Consider the following 13,932-nt stretch of genomic DNA (forward strand, 5'->3'; position numbering starts at 1 on the left):
CTACAGCTCCCGGCATGCACCGAGCGCGAGCGGGGCCGCAGCCGCCGGACCGGACCGGACCGGACTACAGCTCCCGGCATGCACCGAGCGCGAGCGGGGCCGCAGCCTCCGGACCGGACCGGACCGGACTACAGCTCCCGGCATGCACCGAGCGCGAGCGGGGCCGCAGCCTCCGGACCGGACCGGACTACAGCTCCCGGCATGCACCGAGCGCGAGCGGGGCCGCAGCCTCCGGACCGGACCGGACCGGACTACAGCTCCCGGCATGCACCGAGCGCGAGCGGGGCCGCAGCCTCCGGACCGGACCGGACCGGACTACAGCTCCCGGCATGCACCGAGCGCGAGCGGGGCCGCAGCCTCCGGACCGGACCGGACTACAGCTCCCGGCATGCACCGAGCGCGAGCGGGGCCGCAGCCTCCGGACCGGACCGGACCGGATTACAGCTCCCGGCATGCACCGAGCGCGAGCGGGGCCGCAGCCTCCGGACCGGACCGGACCGGACTACAGCTCCCGGCATGCACCGAGCGCGAGCGGGGCCGCAGCCTCCGGACCGGACCGGACCGGACTACAGCTCCCGGCATGCACCGAGCGCGAGCGGGGCCGCGCCGCCCTGTTCTCGGGGGCGCCCCGGACCCCGCGCTGCGCTGCGCGCCCGGCCCGGCCCGGGAATGGCTGCGGGGCTCCGCGCCCGGGTAGGGCTCTGGCTGCGCTGGCGCCCGCGGGGCGATGTGGCTCCTTGGGGAAGCCGCAGCCCGGGGGGGACCCGCAGCCCGAGCAGAGCCCCCGCCCCTCCCCCCCCCCCCGTGCTGCGTGTCCCGGGCTCTGCGGGGATCGGGCTCTGCGGGGATCGGGGCCCCGAGAGCTCGGGCAGATGTAACTCGAGCCCCAAGGCGCGGGGTGAGCGAAGGCAGCAGAGCCGGGAGCCAGGCTGGGCAGGGCGACCGCTCGGCTGCGTCGGGCTGGGGGCTGGCAGTGCCGCTAATGTCCCGGGAGGCAGAATAACCAGAAGACACTTTGCAAGTCTAAATTTGTTAGTCTCTAAGGCGCCACAAGTACTCCTGTTCTTCTTTTTGCAAGTGGGTGTCACTTTGTGCCCATTTCTTTCCTCCGGTGTCTAGTGTGCTCAATGTCTCCCAGCCGCCACCCCGGGCCCTGCCCAGTGCTCCCTGCCAGGAACCTGCTCCCTCGCTCCTCCTTCCCTGGCATGGCCCCCAGCTGCCCTCCCTGCCCCTCCCCAGACCTTCCCTTCCCACCTGCCAGGCCTGGGCTCTGGGCCTCGGATCCAGCAACATGGCCCATTCCCTAGGCCAGGCCTCTGGCCTCTCCCTGGCTCACAGGCCCCTGGCTTCTCCTGCATTGCGCGAGTCCTCTCTTCTCTCCCCGGAGATGGAAGGGAACAGCCCCTGCCGGGCACCAGCCCTTCCCCTCCCGTGGCTCCTCTCTGCCCAGCTCTCCCAGGCCCTGCCCAGCCCAGTGTGGCCTGGGGAGCGGGAGTGGGGAATGGGGTAAGAGCCCTTTCCCCTCTAGGGAGCGCTGGCTCTGAGCTCGCCCCAGGGTGGGGGGAATGGCTGGGGCAGGGGGGCATGGGATGGGGCCTTTTCCCTCTAACGGGTCCTGGATCCCGTGGGCCTCCTTTGGCTAGAGACCAAAAATCGTTGCTGTTTGCTGAGCGGTGTCAGTATTTTCAGTGCCTCAGAGATTTAGATCCCATTGGAGCCAGCGGTGCTGAGACGGGGCCGCGTGTTGTTGCAGGTGCCGGTGGCGTTCGAGGACGTGGCGGTCTATTTCTCCCCGGAGGAGTGGGCGGCGTTAGCGGAATGGCAGAGGGAGCTGTACTGGGACGTGATGAAGGAGAATTACGTGCTGGTGGCCTCGCTGGGTGAGGCTCCTTTCTTTGCAGCCGCACACATGAAAGTCCCTGACTCGGAGAGACCAGACCCAACGTCACTGAGCCCAGCAGCGACGCCGTTCCCCCGGGATCCCGGTGATGCTGTCGCTGCCAGGCCAGGGCGAGGAGCACTGGGAGAGGGGTTTTCCCGCGGGCTCTTAGTGGGGAATCTTCCCTGAGAGAGGCAATCACGGGCTAGTCGGCGGGGGAAGACGTTCTCTAGGCTGGTGCAGGACTGGCCCAGTCCTTGTCCTGGCAGAGCCCAGACTGGGGGCCTTGGCCCAGGGCTGTGGGAACAGCGCTAACCCAGCCAGGTCTGGTGCTGGGGTAATGGGGTCCCGCCAGGGCGTGGCCCAGAACCGCCAGCCCCAGAAATTCAGAAACCACCAGGCAGACCCCATTTTGTTGCCCAATCACTTAGTTTTGTGAGATCTTTTTGAAGTTCTTCACAGTCTGCTTTGGGCAAGGGCATGGTGCCTGGGAGATACGGGAACACGCACACGAGAAGGGGTTCCAGGGGCAGGAGAGGGCAAGACTGCGCCGTGAATAGCCCCGGGGCTTGGGGGCAAGAGAAATGGCGCCCCACTGTTGTCACAGAGATCCTTGGACCGTCGCGCGGCCGGTCGGGGGCTGCCAGGCAGCCTGTTCCGTAGGACGGAAGGGAACACCTGGCATGCCATCGCCCCGTGTGTCCACGTCCCAGCCCTCGGTGGCCACCGGAGACCCGGCTTGTGATTCTCTTCCCCCAAACAGGCTCTGCAGGCGCCGCAGTGGAGATCGCCTGGAAGGCGGATAAAGATGAAGAGCCGCACGTCGGGGCTTCCCAGGGGAAGAGGGGGGGAGGAATCCCCCAGCCCCCCAGCCCGGGTGAGTGACCCCGAACTCACCCCTGAGCTGCTCTGCTGTGGAGTGGGGCGGCCTGCAGCGCAAACCCCGCTGGTAACTCCTCGGTGTGTCAGGCTCTGTGCCGGCGAGGAGTCGGGCACTCGAGCCGCTCGGAGTGCTGCTGGGAGCCAGGTTGCTGGGAGTTCGCAGACACCGCCCCAGCGCTGCTCCTGCGGGGTCTGGGGGAACGTGTGCTCTGGGTCAGGCGCTCTGTCTGCACTGCAAACGTGATGGGTTCAGTGCCCCGTTGGTCTGGGCCAGCCCGCCAGGGAGATGGGTGTGTGCCGTTCGGTCACTGCCTTGCTGCCCTGTGGGACCCAGCCGGGCTTCTGGAGTCTCAGGAGCCGCTGGGCCTGAAGCGCTGTTCCCAGCTCCCCAGGGCCGCTCCCCTCGGCCACGGCCACCGGCCCAGGTCTCCGTGGTCTCAGGGCCAGCTACAGCAAAGCGGCCTGTGACCCCCCAGGGACGTCAGTAGTGGTGGAGGATGAGGAGGCAAAGTGCGCCGGCTGGCTGGGCACCCCCGGGGGGAGCTGAAGGGGCTGTGTCGGGGGGGGGACGACCCGGTGAGCTCAGAGGTGCCTGTTCTCTGGCTGGGCAGAGGTTCACGCCGACGTCCCCGGCCCACCTGCAGCTGGATTCCAGCCCAGCGGGAGAGTCTCACTCGGGGCCCTCCAGCGGCTTGTTTTGTCTCTGCCCCCAGCAGGCGGGACCTGCCTGGCGTGTGACTGCACGGGGGCTGGGAGTTAAGCCCACCCCCCCTTGTCCCAGGCTGGGTCACTGCTGCTCTGTGGGAGGGGTGAGTCCTGGCAGCTGACCGAGCAGCCCTGGTCCGGCTGCGGGTTTGCCTCCCCTCGGTCCCCTGTGACGCCACTTGGTTAGGTCTGGCCCTTGTGTGACCTGTGGATTAACTAACATACTAGCCAGGCCTGGATCAGCACACAGCTCTGCCGATGCCCCTCACTCCCGACCCGCAGCGCCCTGCTAGCCCAGCCCTGGGCTCCCTCCCCCTCCCCCCCCCAGCTCTGCCGATGCCCCTCACTCCCGACCCGCAGCCCCCTGCTAGCCCAGCCCTGGTCTCCCTCCCCCCCCTCCCCACAGCTCTGCCGATGCCCCTCACTCCCGACTCGCAGCCCCCTGCTAGCCCAGCCCTGGTCTCCCTCCCCCCCCTCCCCACAGCTCTGCCGATGCCCCTCACTCCCGACCCGCAGCCCCCTGCTAGCCCAGCCCTGGGCTCCCTCCCTCTCCCCCCCCCCACTCTGCCGATGCCCCTCACTCCCGACCCGCAGCCCCCTGCTAGCCCAGCCCTGGTCTCCCTCCCCCCCCTCCCCACAGCTCTGCCGATGCCCCTCACTCCCGACTCGCAGCCCCCTGCTAGCCCAGCCCTGGTCTCCCTCCCCCCCCCCCAGCTCTGCCGATGCCCCTCACTCCCGACCCGCAGCCCCCTGCTAGCCCAGCCCTGGTCTCCCTCCCCCTCCCCCCCCCCCACTCTGCCGATGCCCCTCACTCCCGACTCGCAGCCCCCTGCTGTTCCGGCCCTGCCCCACCCCCAGCTCCGCCAGTGCCCCTCTCTCTGGACCCACAGCCCCCTGCTATTCCAGCCCTGGGCTCCCTCCCCCTCCCCCCCCAGCTCTGCCAATGCCCCTCACTCCCGACCCGCAGCCCCCTGCTAGCCCAGCCCTGGGCTCCCTCCTCCCCGCTCCCCACAGCTCTGCCGATGCCCCTCACTCCCGACCTGCAGCCCCTGCTAGCCCAGCCCTGGGCTCCCTCCTCCCCCCCCCCAGCTCTGCTGATGCCCCTCACTCCCGACCCGCAGCCCCCTACTAGCCCAGCCCTGGGCTCCCTCCTCCCCCCCCCCCCACAGCTCTGCCGATGCCCCTCACTCCCGACCCGCAGCCCCCTGCTGTTCCGGCCCTGCCTCACCCCCAGCTCCGCCAGTGCCCCTCTCTCTGGACCCACAGCCCCCTGCTAGCCCAGCCCTGGGCTCCCTCCCCCCCACAGCTCTGTCGGTGCCCCTCACTCTGGACCCATAGCCCCCCGCTATTCCAGCCCTGGGCTCTCCCCCACAGCTCTGCCGGTGCCCCAGACCCACAGCCCCCTGCTAGCCCAGCCCTGGGCTTCCCCCCAGCTCTGCTGACACCCTCCTCTCCCAACCCGCAGCCCCCACTATTCCAGGCTTGGTGTCGCTCAGCCCCGGCCTGGGGCTCCCTGTTCTGTTGCTGGCTGTGTGGGGGGGGGGCTTTTCGCACCCTTCAGCAGTGGGACAGTTGTGCACCTGGGGAGCCCGGACTCGCAGCCCCTTACTGCGTGGCATGAGGTGGGCTGGATGCACTTGGCCCTTCCCTGTCCTCTGCGAGCGGTGTCACCACGCAGAGAGCTTGCGCCTTCGCTCTGTCCCGGTGGCCTCTCCCGCGTGCTTGGATAACGCGGTGCCGTTCTCTGCCCCACCCAGGCTCCGACGATGCCTGGTCGGACAGTTGGGTTGCGGCGAGTCGCCGAGCCGGGCCGTGTGTCTGGGATGGTCGGTTTGTCTGGGCTCCTCGGTTCTCCAGGGTCCTCCTGCACCGGGGACAGGTGTGTGAGACGCAGAGCTCCCTGCGACTGGCGCAGGTAGGGAGCGGGGCTTGGGTGGAGGGTGCCTGGGACAGATGTGCCAGGACTGGATGGTGCTCCCAGCAGTGCCCTGGGCTGATGGCTCCAAGGGCTCCCCCACCCCATAAGCATCCTAACTGTCGCCTTGGAAACGCAGGCAGAGCCAAGTTCCAGGCCGGGGTCTGGCTGCCTCGGTTCCCCGTCCCAGCGGCTGGCTCGTTCTGCCGTGCAGGGCAGCCTGTCGCGAGACTGGCCAGGGGATCTGCTGTCGGCTTGAGTGCAGGGGAGGAAGAGGCCAGTGCCATGAAACCGTCTGGCTCCAGCGCCCCTGTGCCGCTCCCATGGCTGCCCTCCTTCCCAGGGGCCTTTCCCTCCCGAGGTCCCAGGGCCAACTCCGAGACAGGGGATGGGGAACGGAGCCGGGCCCTCCTGTCTGCCTCCCTGGGTGGGTGGTGACGTTGTAGGGCCCAGGCGTGGCTATTCAGGAGGTGCTGTGGGGGGCGGTTTGTGTTGCAGGTGGCGTTCGAGGACGTGGCGCTCTGTTTCTCCCCGGAGGAGTGGGCGGCGCTAGCGGAATGGCAGCGGGAGCTGTACTGGGCCGTGATGAGGGAGAATTTCGAGCTGGTGGCCTCGCTGGGTGAGGCTCCCTGTCCATCTCTTTAGCAGCAGCACAAATAGCCAGTTACCCCCCGTCCTGCCCCCAACCCCAAAGTCCTGGTAGGGGACCCGTGACTGAGCGAAGGGCCCTGCTGCCCACCGCTGGGACAGCCGGTCCTCCCCTCCCACCCCCTGCAGGGCAGCAGGACTCAGCAGCGTCCGTCAGCCCCCAGGTTTGGGCACCACTCCAAGCTCCCCCACCGCCCCGTCTCTGGCTGGGCCTGGTAGGGTGACTAGATGTCCCGATTTTATAGGGACAGTGCTGATTTTTGGGTCTTTTTCTTATATAGGCTCCTATTACCCCCCACTCCCTGTCCCGATTTTTCACACTTGCTGTCTGGTCACCCTAGGGCCTGGCCACCTCCAGCGCTCCCTTGTAGAGTCCGGCTCGCCGCTTGGCGTGGCCTGGCCTCCCTGCTTGGCGACCGTCACCATCCATAGGCCCCGGGATCCATGATCAGGTTGAAAGGTTCTGCTCTGGCAGAGACAGCGACCTCCTCCTCCCCTGCGCTTCTTGGGCGTTCCCCACCGGGAGCAACCGACCCGTGGGCCGGGCCAGGCGTGTCTTGTCATGGTTCCCCAGGGAACTCCTGCGCCCGGTCGCTAAATGCCAGGTAGTGCCTGTTCCACCTCCCATGTGGCCTGAGCATGGGCACAGAGCCGGTACCTTGGTTCACCAGCTCTGTCGTTCCAATGCCTCCGGGGGTTACATTGGTGCCCAGTCGGTTTGCTCCTGGTCGTCAGCACGGCTGCATGGGGGGACCTGGCCTGGGAGCAGCCCTAGAGAAACGTACGTGCCGCGGGCTGGGGCCCTGAGCAGCTCGGGGGGTCGATGCCTGGGTGTCAGACTGCACCTCTAGCCAAACCCCCAGCTGTCCATGGGCCCTGACCTCGGCTCCCAGAGAGACCCAGGCACCGGCTCTGCCCGCCCCGTGGTACCCGGCGGCTGTAGCGAGCCCTGCAGGCGTGATCCTGCCCTGCCTCCGCCTCGCCAGGACACGGGCTGAGGGGCTGTTTCCGGACGTCCTGCTCTGCGTGTCTGAGGCCTGACAAGTCTCGACGCCCCTCATGCCTGTGACTCCCCTCCACGCACAGGCTCTGCGGACCCCAAGCCAGAGAGCAGCTGTGAAATGGAGCGAGGGGACGAGCTCCAGCGGGGGCATGACAGAGAGATTCCTGAGGCACCCAGCATGCGTGAGTGAGGCCAGGGGGCTCCCCCAGAATGGCTCGGGCCAGGGGCCGGGGCTGGGGGTGGACTGGGGGGCCGAGAATGTTCCTGTTTCTCAGTGGGGTGGGCTTTGATCTCCCCGGCCTGCTCCTCGCACATGTCGTCCTGTCCCCCACTGACTGTAATTCCTCTCCATGCGGCTTCCTTCCGTCTCGTGGTGGCTGCTGCTCCGGCCTACCAGGTGCACGGGCTGCCTCCGGGGGTCCCCCCCCCACCAGATTCTGTCCCATCTTCCCCCTCAGGTCTCTCAAATTCACCCCTTGCCCCGACCCAGCTCTGGCTGCCTCCGCCCACCTGCGCCCTGTCCCGTATCCCTCGCGACCCTGCCGTGGTTCTTGTGCAGAATGTTTGAACCTCGTCCTCAGTAACGCCCCCTTCCCTCCCGCTCCCCTGCCCGCAGCGCCACCCCCTGCCCTCCTGCCCCGCTCCCTCAGTGCCGTCCTCATCCCCTGCCCTCCCGCCCCGCTCCCTCAGCACTGCTCCCCTGCCCTTATCCCGTCCTCCTGCCCCGCTCCCTCAGCGCCGCCCTCATCCCCTGCCCTCCTGCCCCGCTCCCTCAGTGCTGCCCCCGAGCCTGCCCTCCCGCCCCGCTCCCTCAGCACCGCCCTCCTGCCCTCATCCCCTGCCCTCCCGCCCCGCTCCCTCAGCGCCGCCCTCATCCCCTGCCCTCCCGGCCCGCTCCCTCAGCGCCGCCCTCATCCCCTGCCCTCCCGCCCCGCTCCCTCAGCGCCGCCCTCATCCCCTGCCCTCCCGGCCCGCTCCCTCAGCGCCGCCCTCATCCCCTGCCCTCCCGGCCCGCTCCCTCAGCGCCGCCCTCATCCCCTGCCCTCCCGCCCTGCTCCCTCAGCGCCACCCTCATCCCCTGCCCTCATCCCCTGCCCTCCTGCCCCGCTCCCTCAGTGCCGTCCTCATCCCCTGCCCTCCCGCCCCGCTCCCTCAGCGCCGCCCTCATCCCCTGCCCTCCCGGCCCGCTCCCTCAGCACCGCCCTCCTGCCCTCATCCCCTGCCCTCCCGGCCCGCTCCCTCAGCGCCGCCCTCATCCCCTGCCCTCCCGGCCCACTCCCTCAGCGCCGCCCTCATCCCCTGCCCTCCCGGCCCGCTCCCTCAGCGCCGCTCCCCTGCCCTGCCCTGCCCTCCCGGCCCGCTCCCTCAGCGCCGCCCTCATCCCCTGCCCTCCCGGCCCGCTCCCTCAGCGCCGCCCTCATCCCCTGCCCTCCCGCCCCGCTCCCTCAGCGCCGCCCCCCTGCCCTTATCCCGTCCTCCTGCCCCGCTCCCTCAGCACCGCCCTCATCCCCTGCCTTCCCAGCCCGCTCCCTCAGCACCGCCCCCCTGCCCTCATCCCCTGCCCTCCTGCCCCGCTCCCTCAGCGCCGCCCTCATTCCCTGCCCTCCTGCCCCGCTCCCTCATCCCCTGCCCTCATCCCCTGCCCCGCTCCCTCAGTGCCATCCTCATCCCCTGCCCTCCCGCCCCGCTCCCTCAGCACCGCCCCCCTGCCCTTATCCCGTCCTCCTGCCCTGCTCCCTCAGCGCCGCCCCCCTGCCCTCCTGCCCCGCTCCCTCAGTGCTGCCCCCCTGCCTGCCCTCCCGCCCCGCTCCCTCAGCGCCGCCCCCCTGCCCTCCTGCCCCGCTCCCTCAGTGCTGCCCCCCTGCCTGCCCTCCTGCCCCGCTCCCTCTCGTGCTAGACTCTCTCCTCGGCTGTCTCGTTCCCTGAGCCAGCGTCTGGGGCTGGGCTCGTTGCCGTGATATGAAGCTCCCCACGGTGGCCGCAGTGCAGATCTCATCGCTGCTGGCTAGTTACTGGAACCCTCCGCTGGCTGCACCGCGCTGGCCGTTCTCTCTGTGACATCCCGGATGGGAAATCTCTCCTGCCCTTTCCCCTCCGAGCTAAATTCCCCCCGATAATCTGCTGCAGATCCAGGCTCCTTCCCTCTTGGGGCGCTGGCGGTGACGGACGGTCTCTCTCTCTGCCCGGCAGGTGATGGAATCTGGGCTGGGGCTGAGGAGAAGCCGTGGGGAGCCCAGAAGTCCCCGGAAGGAGCAGCTGCCATCCCAGAGCCCCAGGGGAAGGCGCCAAATACCTGCCAGGACTGCGGGCAGAGCTTCTCGGAGCGGGGCCTCCTCATCGTGCACGTGCTGAGGACCCACCTCGGGGAGCGAACCCTGCCCTGTGGGGAGTGCGGGAAGATCCTCTCCGGCCGGGGCAGGCTGGCGGCGCATCAGAGGATCCACCTGCGGGAGCGGACGTTCACCTGCGTGGCCTGCACGCGCAGCGTCGTCTACAACAAGCACCTGGTAGACAAGGTGCGCATGGAGCTGGCCGGAGGGAAGCCCTTCAAATGCACCAAGTGCAGCGACAGGATCATCCTGATGGTGGAGCCGCCGGCGGAGCGCGGGAGGGGCTCCTTCCCCTGCCCCCACTGCCCCAAGGTCTTCCCCTACGTCTACCTCCTGCAGCGCCACCAGCCGCTGCACGCTGGGGAGGCGTCCTTCCCCTGCGCCGAGTGCGGCAAGAGTCTCCAGCGGCGGACCACGCTCGGCAAGCACCGCCGGCGCCACGCGGCCGAGCAGCCCGCCCCCTGTGCTGAGTGCAGCCGGAAGGAGCGCCGGGAGAGCCCCGCACCGGAACAGCCGTTCCCCTGCACGCAGTGCGGGCAGCTCTTCCCCCGGCGGGGCTCCCTGGCCGCCCACCTCCGGGCCCACGCGCGCCCGCCGCTGCACCCCTGCGCCCGGTGCAGCCAGCGCTTCGGCAGCAAGCGGGCGCTGCTGGCACACCAGCGGGCCCACGCGCCGGACAGGCCCTGCCGGGAGTGTGGCCAGGCCTTTGGCTCCAGGGCGGCCTGGGCCGCGCACCGGCTGGAGCACGAGCGGCAGAAGCCGTTCTCGTGCGCCGAGTGCGGGAAGGGCTTCAGGCGCAAGGACAGGTACACGGTGCACCAGTGGCTGCACGTGGGTCCTGCGCCCCTCACCTGCTCCCAGTGCGGCCAACGCTTCCGCCTGCCGCTGCAGCTGGAACGGCACCAGCGCCTCCACCCAGTGCCGAGAGAGGCCAGGCTCAGGACGAGTGCGCAGGCCTGCCCGGCCGGAGAGCTGAGCCCCACACCTGGCCCTGCCACCCCGTCCGCGTGCGATCCTGGGCCAGGCACCTCGCCGGCGTGGCCCGTGGTGTCCCCACCTGAGAAATAGGGTGAAAGGGCACAAGGCCCGGGCAGTGTCTGTGGCACTGGGTGTAGGCGTACATTAGAGAGCGGAGAGCTCTCGCTGGGGGGAGTCATGGGGGCTGGTTTGGAAGGGGGTCTGGGCAGCCTGCATGAGTGGGCTCAGACGGCTTCCTTAGCCTGCGCTGGGGGGCTTTTCTTTGTGCCCCCCCACACAGTGGGAGTGGGTGATGGGATGGGTCCCTCGACTGCCCTGTTCTGTCCATTCCCTCTGGGGCACCTGGCGCCGGCCGCTGTCGGAAGCCAGGACCCTGGGCTGGCTGGACCGTTGGTCCGACCCCGTGTGGCCGTTCTGATCTCAAATGAGATTGACTCTGTGAGCGCCTCAAAGGTAACCAGGGGCTGCGCTACAGTCAGTGTCAAACCAACCTCGCATCTGTCTCTGCCCGGGTCACAAGGGGGGGGGGGGGGGAGAGTGACAGAGCTCGTCTTTAATACGGTGTGTGACGCTGTCTCCCATGACCTCATAAGTGCACACGAGTAATAGAACCTCCAGGAGCCTACGGGTGCAGGACTGGTTGGAGACCTGCTCCCAGAGAGTAGGTACCAGTGGAATCGCAGAGCGAGTGGGGTCCCGCGGGGATCTGCCCTGGGTCCGGTTCTAGTCAATATGGTCATAAATGATTTGGCTAATGACAGAGAGAGAGCGCTGATAATGTCTGCGGATGTTACCAAAGGGAGGGGTTGCAGGTGCTTTGGAGGACGGAATTGGAATTCAGAAGGATCTGGGCAATCCGGAGAACTGGTCTGAAGTAAATAGGATGACATTCATAAGAACAAATGCAAAGTGCTCCCCTTAGGAAGGAGCAGTCGGTTGCACACACACAATGGGCAGGGACTGCCGAGGAAGCAGGACTGCGGGAAGGGATCTGGGGGTGCTAGTGGATCTCCGACTAAAAAGGAGTCAATAATACAAGACTGGTGCAAAAAACCCCCCAACATTCTGGGATGTAACAGAGTTGGGAATTTTTCATACGCTTTTGGATGAATAATGTGTGTGCCTCAGTTTCCCCCATGGGCTGTATGGTTAACGGCGGGGTGGGGGGAAGGTTTACTCTTTGCGGAGACCTAGGAGTGGCTGATGCCTGGCTGTCTGGGGCCTGGAGAGGACAATGTTGAGTTCTTACGTGTGGGCTGCTGGAAGCAAGGTTCCCTCTTCTGGACTGGAGGTCAGACAGGGCTCTGGGCTCGGGACTGGCCCGGATGGACTATGCTGTAACTCTGTATGTGAACTAAGAACGTCCTACACTCTGTTCCAGACATCTAATAAACCCTCCTGTTTTACAGCGCTGGCTGAGAGTCACTCCACTCTACGGCAGTTGGGGGGTGCATTATTCCCTGGGGTGTGCAAGTCCTTCCCAGGTGTCCAGTCCTGGGGGATTCACAGCCAGGCGCTCAGGGTGTGATGCAGGGGTGCTGAAGGCACCAAAGGTTGGTCCCAGAAAACATGACCTACGAGGGGCGATTGAAAGAACTGGGTCTGTTTGGTCTGGAGCAGAGAACACTGAGAGGAGACACGAGAACAGTTTTCAAGGACATAAAAGGTTGTTACAAGGAGGAGGGAGGTAAATTTTTCTCCTTAACCTCAGAGACAGGACAAGAAGCAATGGGCTTAAATTGCAGCAAGGGCTGTTTAGATTGGACAGTAGGAAAAACTCCCTGCCTGTCAGGGTGGTTAAGCCCTGGAATACAGGCAGTCCTCGGACTTACAACACAATCGGTTCCTGAAAATTGCATCGGAAGTCAAAACGCCGTCACTCGGAACCACAATCCGCTCCATTGCGGGACCGAGCATCGTCAAGTCGAAACCATTGTAAGTCGAATCGGGTTTTCAGTTCAGAAACGTTGTAAGTGCCGTTCGTTGTAAGTCGAACATCATAAAGTCAAGGTCTGCCTGTAAATTGCCCAGGGAAGTTGGGGAGTCTGTGTCACTGGAGGTTTTTAAGAGCAGGTTGGACAATCACCTCCCCCCTTTGCCTTCCTCTGAATGGGACCCACCGATGGCCTGAAATAACAAGTCGCAGCAGCCCTCGGGCTGCTGGGCCTGGGTCTACTGGTAAGCTGGCTGCCGGGCTCTCCGCTGGCCTGGGGCAGGGCTGCGATAACGCACTCAAGAACAAGAGTGCGGGCAGCGGACTCTGGGTACCGGCTCGCTCCAGCCCTGCTCTCTGGCTGTCCGTTCTCCTGTCTGAGGGGCTTTTCCAGCTGCGATTCCTGCGGTCGGCAGTCGTATCACTGGTGCGTGTCCCCTGGAACAGGCCTGCTGCCTGGGCTGATGCCTTGCGGCCGCTCTCGAAGCCAGTAGGCATGGAGGACGGTGTGTAGTTATAGGGATGTTACACGCTCACAGGCAGCATCAGGAAAGGTTCTCCCTCTGTCCCGGACTGTTGGGGAGAGCCGGGGGGCATGGACACACAGCTAGCCCTCACGCCACCCAGCCCTGCTGGCACAAGGAGGAGGGCAGGAGTGCTGCAGGGAAACTCCATGTCCTACCTCTCGCACAGCTGGGCCACGATGCCACTAGACCGTCAGTTACAGGCGGCTCAATCCCCTGCTGCTCTGGGGGTCAAGCGGGGCCATTCACCGGCTTGGGACAGTTGCTAAGATTCCTTACTAGCGCGATTATGCCTGGTGCTAGGGTCAGTCTGTGACCCAAAACCTCTTAGTCCAACTGACAAGGGGGTAGCGGGGGCTTACAGAGAGCTCCTGCATCTGGTGTGAACGTTCGGGGTCACCAAAGAATGTCACACGAGGTCTTACTCGAAAGCCAGTGTCACACTGGTCCTCAACATCCCTGTGAAGTGTCTACACGTGCACTGCACCGGAGTTACGGGTCTGGGCCAGCCAACTGTGCTCTTCAGCCGGCGAGGGCGAAGTGGTCACCAAACGGCGCCATGCCTTAGCCAGTTCCTCTGGGCAGGAGCTGAGGATCCCGCATCTCTGTTGGGATGTAAGTTCTGCCCATTCACATACGAAGTCAAATGTTACTGAGGAGATTGGTGGTCAGTAGGAATGGAGCACACAGGAAACACCCAGCCCAGGGGTTGTCCTGGCTGTGGGTAAAGCCAAGGAGCTGGGGGGTATGTCTCGAAGGCAGAGGAGACATGCTGGGGTGCTGCACCCCGGACGTCAATGGACAGCACATTTGGAAGCGGGGTCTCAGCCAGCCTGGCTTGAAAACATGGCAGAGGATCTGGGGTGAGATGAACTTCTTCAGGGAGTGCATAACCTGTTATGTTCAGTCTCTAGAAAGCATGTTACGGTTTGTTTTACACGTAACCATGTTTCCAGGGTTCTTACTCACCATCCCCTGAATCTTTGATGATAAACGTGCCCTCGTTTTCACTAGTAAAGTATCAAAGGGCTGTGTGTTCAGCTGGGTGTCCTAGTCCTTTGGGAACAGCCAGCCTGATCAGTCTGAGGGAGGCCAGCGGCTGGACACCACAGGGACGCTCCGAGGACTCAGGGTT

At 66.0% G+C, this 13,932-nt stretch overlaps 1 protein-coding gene across 5 annotated transcripts; it reads left to right on the forward strand.

Annotated features, from left to right (window-relative positions):
* Window positions 1-585: 585 nt before the first annotated feature.
* LOC128830938 (zinc finger protein 773-like) lies at window positions 586-11,748 on the forward strand. Of its 5 annotated transcripts, none has more exons than XM_054016892.1 (7): window positions 586-693; window positions 1,754-1,880; window positions 2,643-2,756; window positions 5,224-5,381; window positions 5,880-6,000; window positions 7,116-7,214; window positions 9,223-11,748. In XM_054016892.1, the coding sequence occupies exons 1-7, from the start codon at window positions 670-672 to the stop codon at window positions 10,428-10,430; spliced, it is 1,851 nt and encodes a 616-aa protein (XP_053872867.1). In that variant the 5' UTR covers window positions 586-669; the 3' UTR covers window positions 10,431-11,748. The 5 variants fall into 5 exon arrangements, with proteins under 5 accessions (XP_053872867.1, XP_053872864.1, XP_053872865.1 ...); XM_054016889.1 differs by lacking the exon at window positions 586-693 and adding an exon at window positions 711-898; XM_054016890.1 differs by lacking the exon at window positions 586-693 and adding an exon at window positions 711-898 and having other exon boundaries at window positions 5,224-5,345.
* Window positions 11,749-13,932: the final 2,184 nt, after the last annotated feature.

The sequence above is a fragment of the Malaclemys terrapin genome, chromosome 2, assembly GCF_027887155.1.
Source record: "Malaclemys terrapin pileata isolate rMalTer1 chromosome 2, rMalTer1.hap1, whole genome shotgun sequence".
Lineage (NCBI taxonomy): Eukaryota > Metazoa > Chordata > Testudines > Emydidae > Malaclemys > Malaclemys terrapin.

Bases quoted from the DNA above. Each gene is read 5' to 3' on its own strand.
- LOC128830938 (XM_054016889.1), top strand. From the start codon at position 728: ATGTGGCTCCTTGGGGAAGCCGCAGCCCGGGGGGGACCCGCAGCCCGA. The intron at 1,881-2,642 runs GTGAGGCTCCTT...TCCCCCAAACAG, and splicing joins CGTGCTGGTGGCCTCGCTGG to GCTCTGCAGGCGCCGCAGTG. The intron at 6,001-7,115 runs GTGAGGCTCCCT...CTCCACGCACAG, and splicing joins CGAGCTGGTGGCCTCGCTGG to GCTCTGCGGACCCCAAGCCA.